The sequence below is a fragment of the Tasmannia lanceolata genome, unplaced genomic scaffold (genome assembly GCF_043159265.1).
Source record: "Tasmannia lanceolata isolate RefF3 unplaced genomic scaffold, GAP_Taslan_0.1 ptg000012l, whole genome shotgun sequence".
Lineage (NCBI taxonomy): Eukaryota > Viridiplantae > Streptophyta > Magnoliopsida > Canellales > Winteraceae > Tasmannia > Tasmannia lanceolata.
In genome coordinates this window covers 21630694-21650862 of record NW_027518689.1, presented here as the reverse complement: position 1 = coordinate 21650862, position 20169 = coordinate 21630694, and the positions used below count along the sequence as shown (strand labels likewise).

The following is a 20169-nucleotide window of genomic DNA, read 5'->3' as shown; positions in this document are numbered from 1 at the left end:
AGGGAATCGTGCGCTCTTTCCTTGTGCAATTTAATACTTAGGTTATAGCATCTTATTGCCTGGCAGATCTCAGGATTTTCGTGGACAGTAACCTCGGAGCCAACAACATGCTATAGCTTAAATATTCAAATTGTCAAAGATCAAGTTGCAATTGGGATACGATTATGGATGCACTGGCCATTTTTCCAGGAAAATCTAAAGATCCTAAAATTTCCGTTTCAATGGATTAAGGAGTGAACATGTGACAGATTTTTAAAGTTCTTTAGGAATTTTTATATGATTTTCAATTAATTTCGAATTTTCCATGGATTTTATCAATTTTAAGCATATGAGTGGTTTTACAAGTGAAATTGTTGCAAACAAATTCGAAATGAGTTGAAATTTTTACAGCAGCAATATGGGAATGTATGTAGCTTACTGTATGAGTTTTGCAGATTTTTACATTAATTTCACATTTAATCTGGATTAAACAATTAAATGACCAGATTGCACAATTAACACAGAAACTAGTAGAAATATAAATCTAAATTCTATGAAATTTCTACAGAAATAAAATATGAATATAAATAGCATGCAGTGAGATTTTCATGAATTTTAGAAATTATTTACTACTGACTTCGGATTTTTCAATTTTCAGCCCAGATTATGAATTAACACTACACCACACATGAAACAAGATCCAAATCACTTGAAACTTTTATAGCAGAAAGAAATGTGAAATATAAGACTTATGTAAAAATGTTATGAATTTTAATGATGATCTGATGTTAGTAAAAATTCTCCTAAAATCTGATAATTTTCAAAGAAAGCATAAAATAATAACCAAACAAAGTCCAAAATTTATGAAAAACTCATGGTAGAATGTATTAGTACCATATTAGTTTTCCATGAAGTTTCATTAATTTTGGAATCCGTTTAATATATATTTTATTTTTCTTGGTCAAAAAGATATTTTTGAAGAGTTTTCTATTTTTAAAACACGCTTTTCGAGAAAATTATGATTTCGGAAAACATCCTCCAACCTTGTTCCGATGTGATGAACACAAGAAAAATTTAAAATTCCAAAAAATAGATCATCCTGAGATGACTATTTTTTCGAATTTCATAATTTCTCAGCCCATATTTTAAATAAAATACCACTCTTCACTCAAACTCGAAAGAACTGTTGATCCAATGCCCGATCTGATCCGATAGTTATGGTACTCTATTTAGATCAAACATTGTATTAACTTTCGGGATGAAACGGATTTGGAAAGCTTACGCAGATCATGACTTTAAGCACACGCAATTAATATTCAATTAAATTCAATTAAATGCTTAAAAATCATGCAAAATACATAAAAAATATCAAACGATCCTGAAAAATCCGAGAACAGTGTACTTACCTCTGATGGAGTCTTCGCCGAATCCGAAAGCCGCGGAGTCCGAAAAACCTCGCCGTTGTACGATTCGCCTTGCTTTCTTCTTCTTCTCTTTTTCTTTGCTTTTTATTAGATGAGCCACACTCCTTTTTTCTCCTCCTTGTTTTTGAGAATACAAGCCATATTTATAGCTGCATATAGGAACACTATTTGAGATAAAAAGACATTTTTAATAGCCATCATAAATGACTAAATTTTAAACATGTGTGGTATTGGTAGCCACCATGGGTGACCATGACCAACCACCATAGATGACCATGACTAGCCATCATTGATGACCAAGGAAAGAAGGGAGAGAGAGAGAGAGGGGCCTCCAAAAAAGATTAAATTTTTTTCTTTTGTTGACTTTGGTGTGGGAACATGAGGTGTGGGAACATGAATGGCAACTTTGGAAACAATATAGTTTCTTCCCTGGTGGGTCCCACTTATATTGCATGTGTATGGTTGTAATAATTAGAAATTACTATTTTCCATATGAGAACACATGGGCTGCTGTTGTGTAGAGAACAAGCTTGCACGTAAATGCAAATCCAAGTGGGTCCCATTTTTCTCAAGCTTGCACGAATTGGTCAAGGCACTCCTCCAAAAATTCCACTTGTCCAATTGATATGTGTAGCCAAATCATTTCCTCAATATAATCCGGATCTTCCAATTAATGGGCCACAATGATAATTGACCATGCTTTCTAATTTATTCCATAATTTGATCCAAACCGTTCATTTAATGGGTAAGGGGGAAAGAGAAAGAAACGACCAAGGGAATCCAACAAGGGAAGTGAACTAACCAAATATGGGGGTGGTTTTACCAAAAATAAATTTCGATTTCCTCCCTCTTGCTTTGTTGATTTCAATCTCAACCATTGAATTTAGGAATTTCACTCTTCTTTGTTCTTTATCTAACCTTTGAAATGCTTGAAACTTTCAAAGAAAAATAACGGTGTGACGTTTTCAACTTGGACCCAAAAAGAATTCTTAAATATTTGGCCTACTAAGATATCTTGAAAATTTTGGATTTTCTTCTTTGATCTTGACCATCCAAATTGGAACCCACACACAATTTTCTACTTAGATTGTTCCACAATTGCAATTTTTCGTAAAATTTCATCCTTTTAGCATATTTTCCTCGGAATTCCCTCAATATAAACCTGAAATACCAGAAACAAAGAAAATACCTTAGTAGTACGGCTTTAAATGAGAAAAATAAATGCGCTCATCAACATGTTCATGGTGGGCCCACTTAGTGGGTACAAACTCTCTCTCGCCTGGCTAATATAACCATTCTCAACACTTGGCGAAAAGAAAATGCGGAACATTGCAGAATAGATCGGAACGATTGAGAAAGCATAAGGGACGAACACGGGAATGAAAAACACTAGACTCCGACAACATCACACTAACTTCTTTGTTGATTAAAACGAATCAAAATGGGGTGTCTACAATAGCGAACTTGGGTCCGATCAAAATGGGGTGTCTACAGATGCCCCTCTTTGGCAGAGCGTGTGTAACACGCGAATGGCAAAGCTGAACAGACGACACATTTTGACTGACCCAAAAGCAAAGCAAATTTTTGGGTTCTCGGGTTCTAAGGGTGGTATTCACAAGGGCACACAACAAAGTAACATTAAGAGACTCATAAACAACAAGCAAATGGGAGATAACCTCTCACCGACCCGTAACTCGGCAATCACGACATCTCAATGAGATGGCTTCTCTCTAATACTCACAACTCAACTATTTAAATCAATACGCAAAGACTCTTTTAAAGCAAACACAAACATACTCTGTTAAAATAAAGCTTTTAAGAAAACGAACCCAATGAAATTACCTCAAAGAAAGCAGACCACTATCGATGCAGACGTAAATCAACCCTTCAAACAATATCAAATCAAATTACTCAAAGAGTATGTAACACTCATAGAGTCTCAAATCAAACACTCAGAGAGCTTCAAACACATAGAAATCTTTATACTCAAAGAGCCTCAACTACCCGAAGAGTCTGTAACACTCAAAGGGCCTTAACTACTCAAAGAGTCTCAAATTAACGCAAAACATTTATACTCAAAAAGTCTCAACTACCCGAAGAGTCTGTAACACTCAAAGGGCCTTAACTACTCAAAGAGTCTCAAATTAACGCAAAACATTTATACTAAAAAAAGGTCTCAACTACCCGAAGAGTCTGTAACACTCAAAGGATCTCAACTACTCAAAGAGTCTCAAATCAACAAAGATCATTTATACTCAAAAAGTCTCAACTACCCGAAGAGTCTATAACACTCAAAGGATCTCAACTACTCAAAGAGTCTCAAATACATCACAAAAACATTTATACTCAAAGAGTCTCAACTAACACTCAAAGGATCTCAACTACTCAAAGAGTCTCAAATCAACAAAGATCATTTATACTCAAAAAGTCTCAACTACCCGAAGAGTCTGTAACACTCGAAGGGTCTCAACTACTCAAAGAGTCTCAAATCATGGCGAAACATTTATACTCAAAGAGTCTCAACTACCCGAAGAGTCTGTAACACTCAAAGGGTCTCAACTACTCAAAGAGTCTCAAATCAACACAAAAAAACATTTATGCTCAAAGAGTCTCAACTACCCGAAGAGTCTGTAACACTCAAAGGGTCTCAACTACTCAAAGAGTCTCAAATCAACACAAAAAACATTTATACTCAAAGAGCCTCAACTACCCGAAGAGTCTGCAACACTCGAAGGGTCTCAATTACTCAAAGAGTCTCAAATCAACACAAAACACATTTATACTCAAAGAGCCTCTACTACCCGAAGAGTCTGCAACACTTGAAGGGTCTCAACTACTCAAGGAGTCTCAAAACATTTATACTCAAAGAGTCTCAACTACCCGAAGAGTCTGTAACACTCGAAGGGTGTCAACTACTCAAAGAGTCTCAAATCAACACAAAACATTTATACTCAAAGAGTCTCAACTACCCGAAGAGTCTGTAACACTCGAAGGGTCTCAACTACTCAAAGAGTCTCACATCAACAAAGGAATTGCTAAATTATCTCATAAGATCCCAGATTTATATGCCCGTGGTGTAACACGGTTCCATATAAATCCAGATTTGTATGCCCGTCATGCAACACGGATCCATACAAACCCCCTCGCAGGTATGCCTGACTCCCAACTTGTTAGGTAGGGACACACTGCGGACACTTAAAAGTTCCAAATGCCAAAGAGTCATTCTTCTTATTATTATTATTATTATTATTTTTTTTTAGAGATTGAAGCTTTACCAAAGCAACACGAACCAAATACTCGACAGGAGAGCTTGAACCAAAAGAGCATGTTCAAACTCTCTAGTCTCTATTTGAGGAGAATGTCCATTTCAAATATCAATGTGTATTTGACATCTTTTATGACGTGAGTCATAAAAGATGCCCCTAGTATGATTACTTCCATAACAAAATTCATTTGGAGAGCAACACAAGAAAAATGGGCCAAAGGCTTTCATTAATGTACACTTGGGGTTACAAACTTTTCTGATGAACACTTGGGCTTATAAGGCTCTTAAAAATACAAGAACATGGTTCTGCTCAAAATCCTGCTTCATCACTGCCATCTGCTAACGTTGGAACTGGGCTAAAAGCCTATCAATCTTCCGAACTCTGCTCTACTTTGTACTTGTTCACAAAAGCCACAAATTCTCTGCTTCTCCTGAGAGTTCTGCTTTACCCTTTATTTTTCTTGCCACCCCGGCTTGGGGAGGGATTTTAACTAAACAGGATTCTGACAACTGACCTCGACTCAATCAAGGAAACACTTTGACAAACCACGAACGAGACAACTGACGAACACACGACTCGAACATTAAGAGAGACTGAAATCTGCTTCTTAGTCTGATAAGATTTTTTTTTTTTTTTTTTTTTAAATGGTAAAAGTCAACCACTCTTGGAATCTTTTGAATACCGCGTTTAAAGGTACTTCAACCCCCTTTTTGGTATTTTCGTCATGGCTATTATCCCTTTAGATTGCTCGGTTTCAACCTCTCTAACTCAAAGAGTATCAGAAGAAGTCTTGATGGCGCCTACTTAGACTTTGAGAAGGTGCCAAAGAAGCTGAAAGTTAAGCTGGCTTTTAAAGCTCTGCCATCTCCTCATGAAGTCACTGCCATGACCAAATCGCCTTTTCAGGTTTTCGATTCGGCGGACCGCATGCCTTAATTTTTGCCTGGACTGTCTGCCCTTGCAGATTTTCCATCCAGCAGGCTCAGTACCCTGATTTTTGCCTAAGCCGCCCTTTCGGGTTTTCAGCTTAGCGGGTGAATGATCCTAACTTTTGCCTAGACCGCCCTTGTGGGTTTTCAGTCTAGCGGGTCTAAGACTCCATCATTTTTCTTTATTTCTGTTTCTCTACAAACCTGGGCCTGAGTACACTAGAAGGACTTTCGGGTAGGCTTAGGTTCAAACCGGTTAGAATTTTGGTATGTTTGCATGTATTTTGACCGAATCCGGATCCTTCGGACTGCCTACGTATCCCCAAAGAAATTGGGAATCAGGTCACGTGTAGTTCGGACGTAAAATCTTTTATGACGAAAAGTCATAAAAGATGCCCCTGGTTTAAGTTTAACAAATAAATTTTGACTTTCTTTCGGCTCAAAGGTTCTTTTAGCAAAAGGGGGTTTCATCATTCATTCTTTTCTAGGCCCAAAGGGTTTGCAAATAGTTTAAAATATTTGGGTATGGCTTGAAGCTTAAATCGTCCAAGGATGGCCTCCTAGTGTATTTAAGCATAATATTTCTTTAATTGATCCAGGTTTGTAGGTTCATTTAATTTTTCTCCATTTTCATTGAGGAGTCTTACGGCTTTTCCAGGCAGGACTTCATCAACAATGTAAGGACCAGACCAGTTTGGCCTGAATTTTCCTCTTGGGTCAAATACCGGTGCCCTGTAGGACTTCAATACAAGATCTCCAGGCTTCAAATCTCGGACACGAACCTTCTTATTGAAAGCTCTCTCAATCCGTCTCTGATATCCCTGGATATGATACAAGGCTCTCAGCCTCTTCTCATCTATCATCTGTAGCTCATTGTGTCTGGCCTTTGCCCATTCTGACTCTGGCAGATCGGCCTCCACCATCACTCTCAAAGAGGGGATTCTTAACTCAACAGGGAGAACAGCCTCCATTCCGTACACCAAAGAATACGGAGTCACGCCTGTTGAAGACCTGATCGATGTTCTATAAGCCCATAAGGCATAAGGAAGTTTGTTCGACCAGTCCTTATATGTCTCAGTCATCTTACTGATAATGACTTTGATGTTCTTATTTGCTGCTTCAACGGCCCCATTCGTCTGCGGCCTGTAAGGAGACGACTTGTGATGCCTTATCTTGAACTCTTCACACAGGTGTAACACCTCTTTCTTGAAATGTGATCCATTATCTGAAATCAACTCGTGAGGTACTCCGTATCTGCAAATTATATTGGTACGGATGAACTTCGCAACTGTGTTCGAAGTGATGGAAGCATAAGATGCAGCCTCTATCCACTTTGTGAAATAATCAATAGCCACCAGAATGTACTCATGTCCGCTCGAGGATCTCGGATAAATCTTCCCAATGATGTTTATTCCCCATACCGAAAACGGCCACGGCGAAGTCAGGGAGTGCAACTCCGAAGGAGGAACATGAATAAGATTCGCATAGACTTGACACTTATGGCATTTTTTTACAAATGCGAAGCAGTCTGTTTCCATTGTAGGCCAATAGAATCCAAGTCTAAGGATCTTTCTAGATAGCATCTTCCCGTTCATATGAGGTCCACAAACACCCTCATGAGTCTGCTCAATAAGCTCCGCAGCTTTATCTTCATCAACACAAAGGAGTTGTATGCCATCAAATGACCTTCTATACAGCTCTTCACCGCAAATGATGAAATTCGCAGATAACTTCTGGAGAGTTTTCCTTTCCTTGCTTGAAGCTTCCGGAGGATGACCCTTGCCTGAAATGAGGTTTCTGATATCTGTGTACCAAGGCTTCCCATCTGGACATCTAGCTGAAATCTCTATAGCATTTACGTGCGCAGGTGCCCATTGCAGTCTGATGGCTAACGGTTGAACTTCCATTGTAGCGGAGATATCTAACATCGAGGCCAAAGTGGCCAAAGCATCAGCAAAATGATTTCTGGTCCTTGATAAGTGAGTAAATGTGACGCTCTTGAATTTCTGGACTAGAGATTCCAAATACATATTATAAGGGATCAATCTATCTTCTCGAGTTTTCCATTGCCCATTAATCTGGTAAATGATCAGGATGGAATCCCCGAACACATCAATATCTTGAATCTGCAAAGCTAAGGCTGCTTCAAGTCCGGCAATACAGGCTTCGTACTCTGCCATGTTGTTGGTGCACTCGAACTGCAACTTGATGGAGATAGGAATGTATTCTTTCTTCGGGGAGACCAAGACTGCACCTACTCCTTGCCCACGACTGTTTACGGCTCCATCAAAGTACATTAACCACTTGGTGCTGAGAACCTCTTCTTCTTCGATATCCATAATTTCTTCATCAGGGAATTCGGCTTTTAGAACAGCATTCTCCTCAACTGGAGCATCGGCCAATTGTTCAGCTATAACCCGCCCCTTAACTGATTTCTGAGCGACATAAGTGATGTCGAACTCAGACAATAACAATAACCACCTTGCAGTCCTTCCTGTAAGGGCAGGTTTCTCAAACAAGTACTTTAGAGGGTCCATTCGTGAAAGCAGAAGAACCTTGTTTGAAAGCAAATAATGTCTAAGCCTCTGGGTTGCCCAAACTAATGCGAGACAAGTCTTCTCCAAAACAGTGTATTTTAATTCATACTCTAGCATCTTCTTGCTGATGTAGTAAATGGGTCTTTCTTTCTTAGACTCAAGATCCTGCTGAGCAAGCATGCAACCCATCGCTGTATCCGTGATAGATAAGTACAACAGCAACGGTTGGCCTGGAATAACTGGCGAAAGAACAGGGGGCAATGATAGGCATTGCTTAACCTTTTCAAAAGCCTCCTGGCACTCTTCATTCCACTTGTTCGAGGAATTCTTCTTCAGAAGCTTGAAAATGGGTTCACACGTCATCGTCAGATGTGCTATGAACCGTCTCAGATACTGAACTTTGCCAAGGAAACCTCGGATCTGCCTTTCTGTCGTCGGCGGCTGCATTTCTTGAATCGCCTTGATCTTTTGCGGGTCCACTTCGATCCCTCTTTCGCTGACCATAAACCCCAAGAGTTTTCCTGACGTAACGCCAAATACACATTTACTCGGGTTCAGACGAAGCTGATACTTCCTGATCCGCTCAAAAAACTTTCTCAGGGCAACAGTGTGCTCAGGCCGAGTCTTCCCCTTTACGATCATGTCATCAACGTAAACTTCAACCTCTTTGTGAATCATATCATGAAGAAGAGTCGTGGCAGCTCTTTGATATGTAGCACCAGCATTTTTCAAGCCAAACGGCATCACTCTATAGCAATATGTACCCCACTGAGTGATGAACGCTGTCTTCAACATGTCTTCAGGTGCCATTTTAATCTGATTGTACCCTGAGAATCCGTCCATAAAGGATAAAAGAGCATGTCCAGCAGTGTTATCCACCAGGAGATCAATGCTTGGAAGAGGAAAGTCATCTTTAGGACTTGCTTTGTTTAAATCTCTAAAATCAACACACATTCTGACTTTCCCGTCCTTTTTGGGCACCGGTACTATGTTAGCGAGCCATTCAGGATATTCCACCACCTGGATGAATTTTACTTCTAACAATTTCTTCACTTCTTCATAGACTTTCAACTCCCATTCTGTTTTGAGCTTTCGGAGTTTTTGCTTCTTTGGCTTAGCACCAAGGATTAAGGGTAATCTGTGCTGGACGATTTCCTCACTTAATCCTGGCATATCATCGTAAGACCAAGCAAAAACTTCTTTGAACTCTTTAAGCAGGGTGATCAATTCCTCACGTTCTTCAGGAGATAAAGTTTTGCCGATCTTTATTTCCTGAATTGAGGTTTCATCACCAATGTTCACAGTTTCAACTTCCTCATCAAGTGGTTTTGCTCGGCGACTCTCCTCCTGTTGGATCATATGTCTGATTTCAGGGGGAGTTTCGTCGGCATCCTCATCAGAGGGGGAGTCTTGATTGTTATTTTTAAGATTATCAGATTTTAGAGCAGATTCAGCAGATGAAATAGAGACAGGAATGTACTCAAAAGAAGAATCCTTCATTTCATTGGAATTTGAATCATATACATCAACAGACGAATTACCCTCATCGGGGGGTACAATGAACTTTGGACTCATTTTTACAGACTCGATGGAAATGTTGACACCTGCGTCAACTGACTCAGGACTATAAAAGGAAACAGCAACAGATGCTTTATTATGAACAGACTCCAACTCAATCTCGCTTGAAAAGGAAGAAACGTCGCCGATCTCAGGTGAATGGTCATCTATGGTACCTGCATCAAAAGACTCATTAGAAGATATAGACTCTGAATCAAACCCGGAGACTGACACGTATTTATGGACGACTGACTTTTCTGAAGGGATTCGTTTGTACTGGAAAATAACCTGGGGTAGGACTTGAGAAGTCCAGTTAGTCAGAGGTTCCTCAGCCGGGGTGATAAGACGAGTTGGGTCCAGTATCAGCGGGCTCCTGCCAATCACGGCCACAGTCTGTGACCCTTCTTGAAAAAGTGAATTCAGAAGACTCGGCTCTATGTGCTCTGTCCAATCAGCCTCAGACTCTGTCTCTACAATCTGCATACCCACTGGCTCATCTTCTAGCTCAAGATCGAAGAAAATCTCAAACCCCGGAAGCATCTGCCCTGTGCTCTCATCCAACCAAAATTCTGCAAAGCCACAGAAAGGAAAGGCTGCGCCTTCTTTTCGGAATCGGCCGTTCATTTTCAAATCAATGGGTGCCATTGGTAGCCCCAAGCCCCGACGACGGTTTTCTGCCCATTTCAGCATCAACTGTTTCATCTCTACAATTTCCTTCTTTGTAGGCTTGTAACCCAGTCCGAACAAACCATTGAATGTTTTGAACACAGGAAACTCGGTCAAACCCTGATGATATTTGCCTAACCCGGCGCCTGGCATATAGCCCTGTCGGCGAATCATTCTGATGACATTCGAATTCGTACTGGTCAGGAAACAAATTTCCTCATTCAAAGCCTCTTTGAAAGTGATCGTAGTCACCTCTAGTGAAAACCCCGTCAAATTGATATCTTCGGATCTTTCCCCAGTTATGTCCGGAGTGATCTGTCCTATCTCGAGATCAGGATCCCCCTTTACCGTTATCACTCTGTTCTTGCGAATGAACTTCAGTTTTTGGTGGAGAGTAGACGGAACAACCCCGACCTTGTGCATCCAAGGACGGCCAAGCAACAGTAAGAATGAAGCTTTAATATCTAAGACTTGAAATTCTACCTCAAAGTCTTCTCCGCCAATCTGTATCTCAGTGACCAAAGTCCCGATTACATCTCGGCGAGTGCCATCATATGCTAGAATACCCTGCTCGGATGGAATAAAATTCTCAGGACTGAACCCTAGGGTTGCTGCGGTGCTTAATGGGCAAACATTCAGTGCAGAGCCGTTGTCAACCAACACCTCTGGCACCTTCTTCTTGTTACAGAAGACTGTGATTTTAAGAGGCTTAGTATGGTCTCGGCCCTCAGGAGGTAAATCGTCATCAGCGAATGACAATGTTTTCGCAGCTCTGGCCATGGCTACGAGACTGACAAGCTCGTCAGGTGAGGTATTAACAGAAACTTGTGCTGCATTAAGCTCTTGAAGGACTAGCTTTCTGTGCTTCGATGAGGCCATTAGTAAACCCCATACCGAGATATTAGCCTGAGTCTTTTTCAGCTGCTTTAACAGGCTCTCATCTTCTTCGTCTGCGCTCACTTTATTCTGCCTCTGATTTTCTGAGTTTCTTGCAACCCCTGCCGGGTTTTCTACACTCAATTCTGGTGGTTTGAACACTCGCCCACCTCGGGTCATGTGACGCATCTCGTTACACTGATCATCCAGCAACAGCAGTTCGTCTTCGTCCGTTCTGAAAACATAAGGTGCATTACTTACATCCTCTTCAAAGTCCTCCATCCTTAGAACATAGGTGGCTTCCTTTGCTTCTTCCAGACCAACATTCTGAAGCGCATATGACTGGGCTGAAGATGACTCAGCGAGTTCAGCATCGTCAAACGACAGCACATAAGGTTCTTTTTCTCTGAATTCTCTGAGCTCTTCATCGTCAAACTTCAAAACATATGTTTTATCAGATGTAATAGCGCAAATGAGAGCAGAGGGATCAAGGATGGGCTCATCTACAAAGATAGCGTTTGTAGTGGGAGGAGCAACAGCACGGTGGTTGGGGAGAGGATTCTGAGTGATATTCGGCCTTTCAACTGCAAGCTCATCTTTATCGATCATGTTCTGAATCGCGTGCTTCAAGGCCAAACAGTTCTCAGTCATGTGTCCCGGGCCCCTGTGATATTCACAGTATTGATCCCTTCTCCAGTTTCCGGGCAGCGGATTAGGTACAGGTTTGACATCCGGAAGTCTGATCTTCTTGTCTCTGATCAACTTCTTAAGTATCATGGGCAGTGGAAATGGTAATGGGTCAAACTGCCTGAACTGCTTCGTCACCATTGGTCTAACAACTTCATCAACAGGCTTGGCCACTGGTCTGGTATAACTGACTGCTTGTACTTCCTTCGGTTGGATCATAGGCCTCTTCCCCTCTCGGACATCAGATAGCGTTTTGGCTCGGAGGCCCTTAGCAATAGCATCCTCGATCTGGGTGCCGGTCTTAATCAAATGATCGAAATTCTGATAGTGCTGCGGCGCCATGAAGTGAAAGTACTGCGGGGACAAGCTCTTGAGGACCAACTTTATCTGGTCTTCCTCTGACATTCTATGGCTCAGTTGGGCAGACTTGCGCCTCCAGCGCCTAATGAAAGATGTGAATGTCTCCTGAGGATTCTGCTTCAACAGCTTCAGATCTCTTTTAGTGACCTCGATCCCTTCCTCCATGGAGAATTGTTCTACGAATCGGTTAGAGATTTCTTCTAATGTCCTAATCTCTTCTGGTTTCAACCTCAAAAACCATCTTTTGGCTACCCCTATAAGAGACATAGGAAACAAATGAGCCATCTGCTCTCGACTTAAGCCATGCTGCTGGGAAAGAGTGATGAACCATCTGACGTGGTTTCTCGGACACCCAGTTCCATCATATTTGTCATAGTCTGGTGCCTTGAACTTAGGCGGGAATATGGCATTAGGGGACACCAGAAATTCAGAAATATCGAATCCCTTGGACGCTTGAACCTTCATGCTCTCAATGTCACGAGCCATCTTCTCATACTTATCGAACAACTCATTCTCCTTGTTAACCGGAGGGACAAAGTATTCCCCAGCATATTGCTCATCTTCTAGATCGATCTCTACGGGAGAGATGACTGGTCTGGTGAGGTTAGGAGATGTGGCCGGAGGAGGCTGAATGGTGGGATCTTTAGAAGTAGAGACCTTTTGAGTACTCTGGTCTTTTAGATGAGTCACCTCATCTTTCAACCCTGCTATATCTCGACACATATTTCTCAACATTTCCTGTATAGTTATCATGGGGTCCACTGGATCATTAGCCATTTGGTTGACTTCAAAAGAACCTGACAACTCTGGTGAAGATGGTAAAGGTGCTGTTGGTGACACAGTGGGATCAAAATGACGAACAAGTCTAGACACTGAGGTAGGTCTAGACCAGGTAGGTTTAGCTTGGGTGCCCTTTTTTGAAGCGATGGTTGCTATCTTTCAGAATCCTGATTGGAAGTTAACATACTAGATCAATAATCATGAGATAAAGATTCTGAACAAATAGAGAAAAGAGTAATCTTGAAATACATCAACGGGTATGTTAATTTGGAAAGAATCCTCAATCTATTCCTTAAGGTGTTCTTTGGGTATAACCGTTCTTCTTTTGGGAATGAAAGAGTCAGGAACGATAAACATCCTTAATCAAAATAAGTTTCGATCTCAGCAACGATCATGCACTCAAAGAATACAGGTGAGATCAAACTTTTCCATCAATGATTTCGATATGATCCAAAGGTAAAAGATATATGATAGGTAAACATTGATCAATGAAAAATCAATGGCTCAGATAATAGACCATGGCCATAAGAATGACAAAAGTAGAGTCCAGGGCCAGATCTAAAATCTGAATGATGGATATCAACAACTGTAGATCAATATGATTAGATCAAGATGAGATGAGATAGCATAAGATTGCTTTCAACGGATGGATCATGAATGACTAATCCTATGAGATCTTTGGAAATGAATGGGATTTACATCCTAACCCCAAAGGAAAAGTTTTTTTAATCTTCGCACATTTTATCAGTGTTACCTGAAGGCATCAATCCTAACCCTAATCTAGCGGAGTGGAGAGAGGATCTCGACTCATGACTTTGTTTGTGTACCTAGGACCGATCGTAGCCATTGAAAGATGGACTACGGCCTAATCTAGACACAAATGGGTAGGATATCCTAAACTAGGCTCACACACACAATTGGGTAAGATATCCTAAACTAGGCTCACACACGTGATGCACATGTGTTCGTATACTACATGCATGTGTGGGTTAATCTAGGGGTAAGGCCAAGAGTTCCCTTAGCGCGAATCTATGTTCGATATACTGTACCAGTGTCCGGTGTATCAGTACGTGAACAAGAGATCCGTTTACGTACCATAAAGGTACTAGGCTAAGGGTGGAATGCTTCTCTAGCACAGAGGCACCAGGTGATGAAATCCCAGTCAACCATGCTAGATAACACTCCGGGTTCCTAAAATAGGACGTGTGTGCATGTGAGATGCAGGGTTTAGATGCAAGTGATGTAAGTGTGTGCAATAAGTTCGCGCAATCTATGATGCCTTCAGGTTTTGTTAGATTAAGTTTGAGTAAATGTGATGAGAAAATAAAGCATACAAACTAATCTAACAAGCATAAAAGAGATAGAGTTTTCATGAGCCAGTTAAAATAGATTCAAATGAGTTATCCTTTGGAATTGTAATGAAGTTAGGTGGTCCCCAGCAGAGTCGCCAGTCTGTGGGCCCCGATCCCGCGAGAGGGGTGGTGGCGCGAGAGCCGCCACGCACTATCTCTTGGTCTCTCGTACCCACGCGATTGGCGTGTGCCTTTTATTATTAATTTTAATTCATCTTTTATGTGAACTTGGAATCACTAAGGCAATCCGAATTCCACACAAAAGAGACTGACAGAGTCGCCACCTAGATGTGGGATCTAGGACCCATAATTAACCAGAAATCTAGACTCGCTACCTGGTTACAAGAATGGAAGGTATGGGGATTTATCCACCACATGCACCATTCCTGCCCGATAATCGGTCTTCAATTCCAAAAGTTAACTCTTTTAAATTCATTTTAATGGCTCATTCAACTCTCTGTTAATGTGCTATCTATGTGACATGCATCCTAAAATCTAATTTCAATGGGAATCCTAAATGTGTATCTTGATTTATTAATTTGTCTGGGTTCAATCTAAGTGAAAGTTCTCCTAGAATTCTAATTTCATGGAAAGCCCTAAATGATTTGATTAAGCATTTATAAGAAAATTAATATCCAAAACACCACAATTTGTTGTGGTGCCGACTCGCGGGTGGTATGCCGTCAGACATCCAAGCTGCCTACGTACCCAAGCCTCACTGGGATCAGAGTCGACGTAGTTCGGTGCACCTAAGCTAAGCTACTTATGCCTAACTCAACTAGGACACCGACCTAGACAGAACTGACTGTTTCAACAGTTTTGAGAGAAGTTATTTAATTCAAGTTGAGGATTTTATTATCTTAGGATTTCATCTGAGATGCTATATGATTCTTATCTAAATGCAAGTTGTTCCTTAGACTAATGTAAGTTAACCTACACCATAGTTTACTAGGCTCGTCTTAAGGAAAGATTGGGCAACTAGTGTAACGAGACCTATGGCACGGTTGCTATACATAACAAACGTCCGTGATGAGGCTGGACTCCTAACTCTAGGACTCCCTAAAACCTAGGACACGACCTGACACCAGGGTTCCTAAATTGGGCTCTAATGTTTCTTAGATCGGAAACCATGATCCAATGGTTCCGAAAGATACAAGCTGAATCGATTTAAGTTCTTGAGGTTAACGAATTTCAGATTTTAAGGATTTTCAGTTTTTGGGCACTTAAGGAATACCAATGGTTCTAGGGTTCACCAATTTCGGCCCAGAATGGCATCCAAGGGAGGGAATCGTGCGCTCTTTCCTTGTGCAATTTAATACTTAGGTTATAGCATCTTATTGCCTGGCAGATCTCAGGATTTTCGTGGACAGTAACCTCGGAGCCAACAACATGCTATAGCTTAAATATTCAAATTGTCAAAGATCAAGTTGCAATTGGGATACGATTATGGATGCACTGGCCATTTTTCCAGGAAAATCTAAAGATCCTAAAATTTCCGTTTCAATGGATTAAGGAGTGAACATGTGACAGATTTTTAAAGTTCTTTAGGAATTTTTATATGATTTTCAATTAATTTCGAATTTTCCATGGATTTTATCAATTTTAAGCATATGAGTGGTTTTACAAGTGAAATTGTTGCAAACAAATTCGAAATGAGTTGAAATTTTTACAGCAGCAATATGGGAATGTATGTAGCTTACTGTATGAGTTTTGCAGATTTTTACATTAATTTCACATTTAATCTGGATTAAACAATTAAATGACCAGATTGCACAATTAACACAGAAACTAGTAGAAATATAAATCTAAATTCTATGAAATTTCTACAGAAATAAAATATGAATATAAATAGCATGCAGTGAGATTTTCATGAATTTTAGAAATTATTTACTACTGACTTCGGATTTTTCAATTTTCAGCCCAGATTATGAATTAACACTACACCACACATGAAACAAGATCCAAATCACTTGAAACTTTTATAGCAGAAAGAAATGTGAAATATAAGACTTATGTAAAAATGTTATGAATTTTAATGATGATCTGATGTTAGTAAAAATTCTCCTAAAATCTGATAATTTTCAAAGAAAGCATAAAATAATAACCAAACAAAGTCCAAAATTTATGAAAAACTCATGGTAGAATGTATTAGTACCATATTAGTTTTCCATGAAGTTTCATTAATTTTGGAATCCGTTTAATATATATTTTATTTTTCTTGGTCAAAAAGATATTTTTGAAGAGTTTTCTATTTTTAAAACACGCTTTTCGAGAAAATTATGATTTCGGAAAACATCCTCCAACCTTGTTCCGATGTGATGAACACAAGAAAAATTTAAAATTCCAAAAAATAGATCATCCTGAGATGACTATTTTTTCGAATTTCATAATTTCTCAGCCCATATTTTAAATAAAATACCACTCTTCACTCAAACTCGAAAGAACTGTTGATCCAATGCCCGATCTGATCCGATAGTTATGGTACTCTATTTAGATCAAACATTGTATTAACTTTCGGGATGAAACGGATTTGGAAAGCTTACGCAGATCATGACTTTAAGCACACGCAATTAATATTCAATTAAATTCAATTAAATGCTTAAAAATCATGCAAAATACATAAAAAATATCAAACGATCCTGAAAAATCCGAGAACAGTGTACTTACCTCTGATGGAGTCTTCGCCGAATCCGAAAGCCGCGGAGTCCGAAAAACCTCGCCGTTGTACGATTCGCCTTGCTTTCTTCTTCTTCTCTTTTTCTTTGCTTTTTATTAGATGAGCCACACTCCTTTTTTCTCCTCCTTGTTTTTGAGAATACAAGCCATATTTATAGCTGCATATAGGAACACTATTTGAGATAAAAAGACATTTTTAATAGCCATCATAAATGACTAAATTTTAAACATGTGTGGTATTGGTAGCCACCATGGGTGACCATGACCAACCACCATAGATGACCATGACTAGCCATCATTGATGACCAAGGAAAGAAGGGAGAGAGAGAGAGAGGGGCCTCCAAAAAAGATTAAATTTTTTTCTTTTGTTGACTTTGGTGTGGGAACATGAGGTGTGGGAACATGAATGGCAACTTTGGAAACAATATAGTTTCTTCCCTGGTGGGTCCCACTTATATTGCATGTGTATGGTTGTAATAATTAGAAATTACTATTTTCCATATGAGAACACATGGGCTGCTGTTGTGTAGAGAACAAGCTTGCACGTAAATGCAAATCCAAGTGGGTCCCATTTTTCTCAAGCTTGCACGAATTGGTCAAGGCACTCCTCCAAAAATTCCACTTGTCCAATTGATATGTGTAGCCAAATCATTTCCTCAATATAATCCGGATCTTCCAATTAATGGGCCACAATGATAATTGACCATGCTTTCTAATTTATTCCATAATTTGATCCAAACCGTTCATTTAATGGGTAAGGGGGAAAGAGAAAGAAACGACCAAGGGAATCCAACAAGGGAAGTGAACTAACCAAATATGGGGGTGGTTTTACCAAAAATAAATTTCGATTTCCTCCCTCTTGCTTTGTTGATTTCAATCTCAACCATTGAATTTAGGAATTTCACTCTTCTTTGTTCTTTATCTAACCTTTGAAATGCTTGAAACTTTCAAAGAAAAATAACGGTGTGACGTTTTCAACTTGGACCCAAAAAGAATTCTTAAATATTTGGCCTACTAAGATATCTTGAAAATTTTGGATTTTCTTCTTTGATCTTGACCATCCAAATTGGAACCCACACACAATTTTCTACTTAGATTGTTCCACAATTGCAATTTTTCGTAAAATTTCATCCTTTTAGCATATTTTCCTCGGAATTCCCTCAATATAAACCTGAAATACCAGAAACAAAGAAAATACCTTAGTAGTACGGCTTTAAATGAGAAAAATAAATGCGCTCATCAACATGTTCATGGTGGGCCCACTTAGTGGGTACAAACTCTCTCTCGCCTGGCTAATATAACCATTCTCAACACTTGGCGAAAAGAAAATGCGGAACATTGCAGAATAGATCGGAACGATTGAGAAAGCATAAGGGACGAACACGGGAATGAAAAACACTAGACTCCGACAACATCACACTAACTTCTTTGTTGATTAAAACGAATCAAAATGGGGTGTCTACAATAGCGAACTTGGGTCCGATCAAAATGGGGTGTCTACAGATGCCCCTCTTTGGCAGAGCGTGTGTAACACGCGAATGGCAAAGCTGAACAGACGACACATTTTGACTGACCCAAAAGCAAAGCAAATTTTTGGGTTCTCGGGTTCTAAGGGTGGTATTCACAAGGGCACACAACAAAGTAACATTAAGAGACTCATAAACAACAAGCAAATGGGAGATAACCTCTCACCGACCCGTAACTCGGCAATCACGACATCTCAATGAGATGGCTTCTCTCTAATACTCACAACTCAACTATTTAAATCAATACGCAAAGACTCTTTTAAAGCAAACACAAACATACTCTGTTAAAATAAAGCTTTTAAGAAAACGAACCCAATGAAATTACCTCAAAGAAAGCAGACCACTATCGATGCAGACGTAAATCAACCCTTCAAACAATATCAAATCAAATTACTCAAAGAGTATGTAACACTCATAGAGTCTCAAATCAAACACTCAGAGAGCTTCAAACACATAGAAATCTTTATACTCAAAGAGCCTCAACTACCCGAAGAGTCTGTAACACTCAAAGGGCCTTAACTACTCAAAGAGTCTCAAATTAACGCAAAACATTTATACTCAAAAAGTCTCAACTACCCGAAGAGTCTGTAACACTCAAAGGGCCTTAACTACTCAAAGAGTCTCAAATTAACGCAAAACATTTATACTAAAAAAAGGTCTCAACTACCCGAAGAGTCTGTAACACTCAAAGGATCTCAACTACTCAAAGAGTCTCAAATCAACAAAGATCATTTATACTCAAAAAGTCTCAACTACCCGAAGAGTCTATAACACTCAAAGGATCTCAACTACTCAAAGAGTCTCAAATACATCACAAAAACATTTATACTCAAAGAGTCTCAACTAACACTCAAAGGATCTCAACTACTCAAAGAGTCTCAAATCAACAAAGATCATTTATACTCAAAAAGTCTCAACTACCCGAAGAGTCTGTAACACTCGAAGGGTCTCAACTACTCAAAGAGTCTCAAATCATGGCGAAACATTTATACTCAAAGAGTCTCAACTACCCGAAGAGTCTGTAACACTCAAAGGGTCTCAACTACTCAAAGAGTCTCAAATCAACACAAAAAAACATTTATGCTCAAAGAGTCTCAACTACCCGAAGAGTCTGTAACACTCAAAGGGTCTCAACTACTCAAAGAGTCTCAAATCAACACAAAAAACATTTATACTCAAAGAGCCTCAACTACCCGAAGAGTCTGCAACACTCGAAGGGTCTCAATTACTCAAAGAGTCTCAAATCAACACAAAACACATTTATACTCAAAGAGCCTCTACTACCCGAAGAGTCTGCAACACTCGAAGGGTCTCAACTACTCAAGGAGTCTCAAAACATTTATACTCAAAGAGTCTCAACTACCCGAAGAGTCTGTAACACTCGAAGGGTGTCAACTACTCAAAGAGTCTCAAATCAACACAAAACATTTATACTCAAAGAGTCTCAACTACCCGAAGAGTCTGTAACACTCGAAGGGTCTCAACTACTCAAAGAGTCTCACATCAACAAAGGAATTGCTAAATTATCTCATAAGATCCCAGATTTATATGCCC

General features: G+C 39.8%; 1 protein-coding gene across 1 annotated transcript; it reads right to left on the bottom strand.

Annotated features, from left to right (window-relative positions):
- Nucleotides 1-9681: 9681 nt before the first annotated feature.
- LOC143887114 (uncharacterized) lies at nt 9682-17275 on the bottom strand. Its single transcript, XM_077391222.1, has 3 exons — nt 17081-17275; nt 9981-13228; nt 9682-9868 (listed from the first exon to the last, which is right to left on the bottom strand). The coding sequence occupies exons 2-3, from the start codon at nt 13056-13058 to the stop codon at nt 9860-9862; spliced, it is 3087 nt and encodes a 1028-aa protein (XP_077247337.1). The 5' UTR covers nt 13059-13228; nt 17081-17275; the 3' UTR covers nt 9682-9859.
- Nucleotides 17276-20169: the final 2894 nt, after the last annotated feature.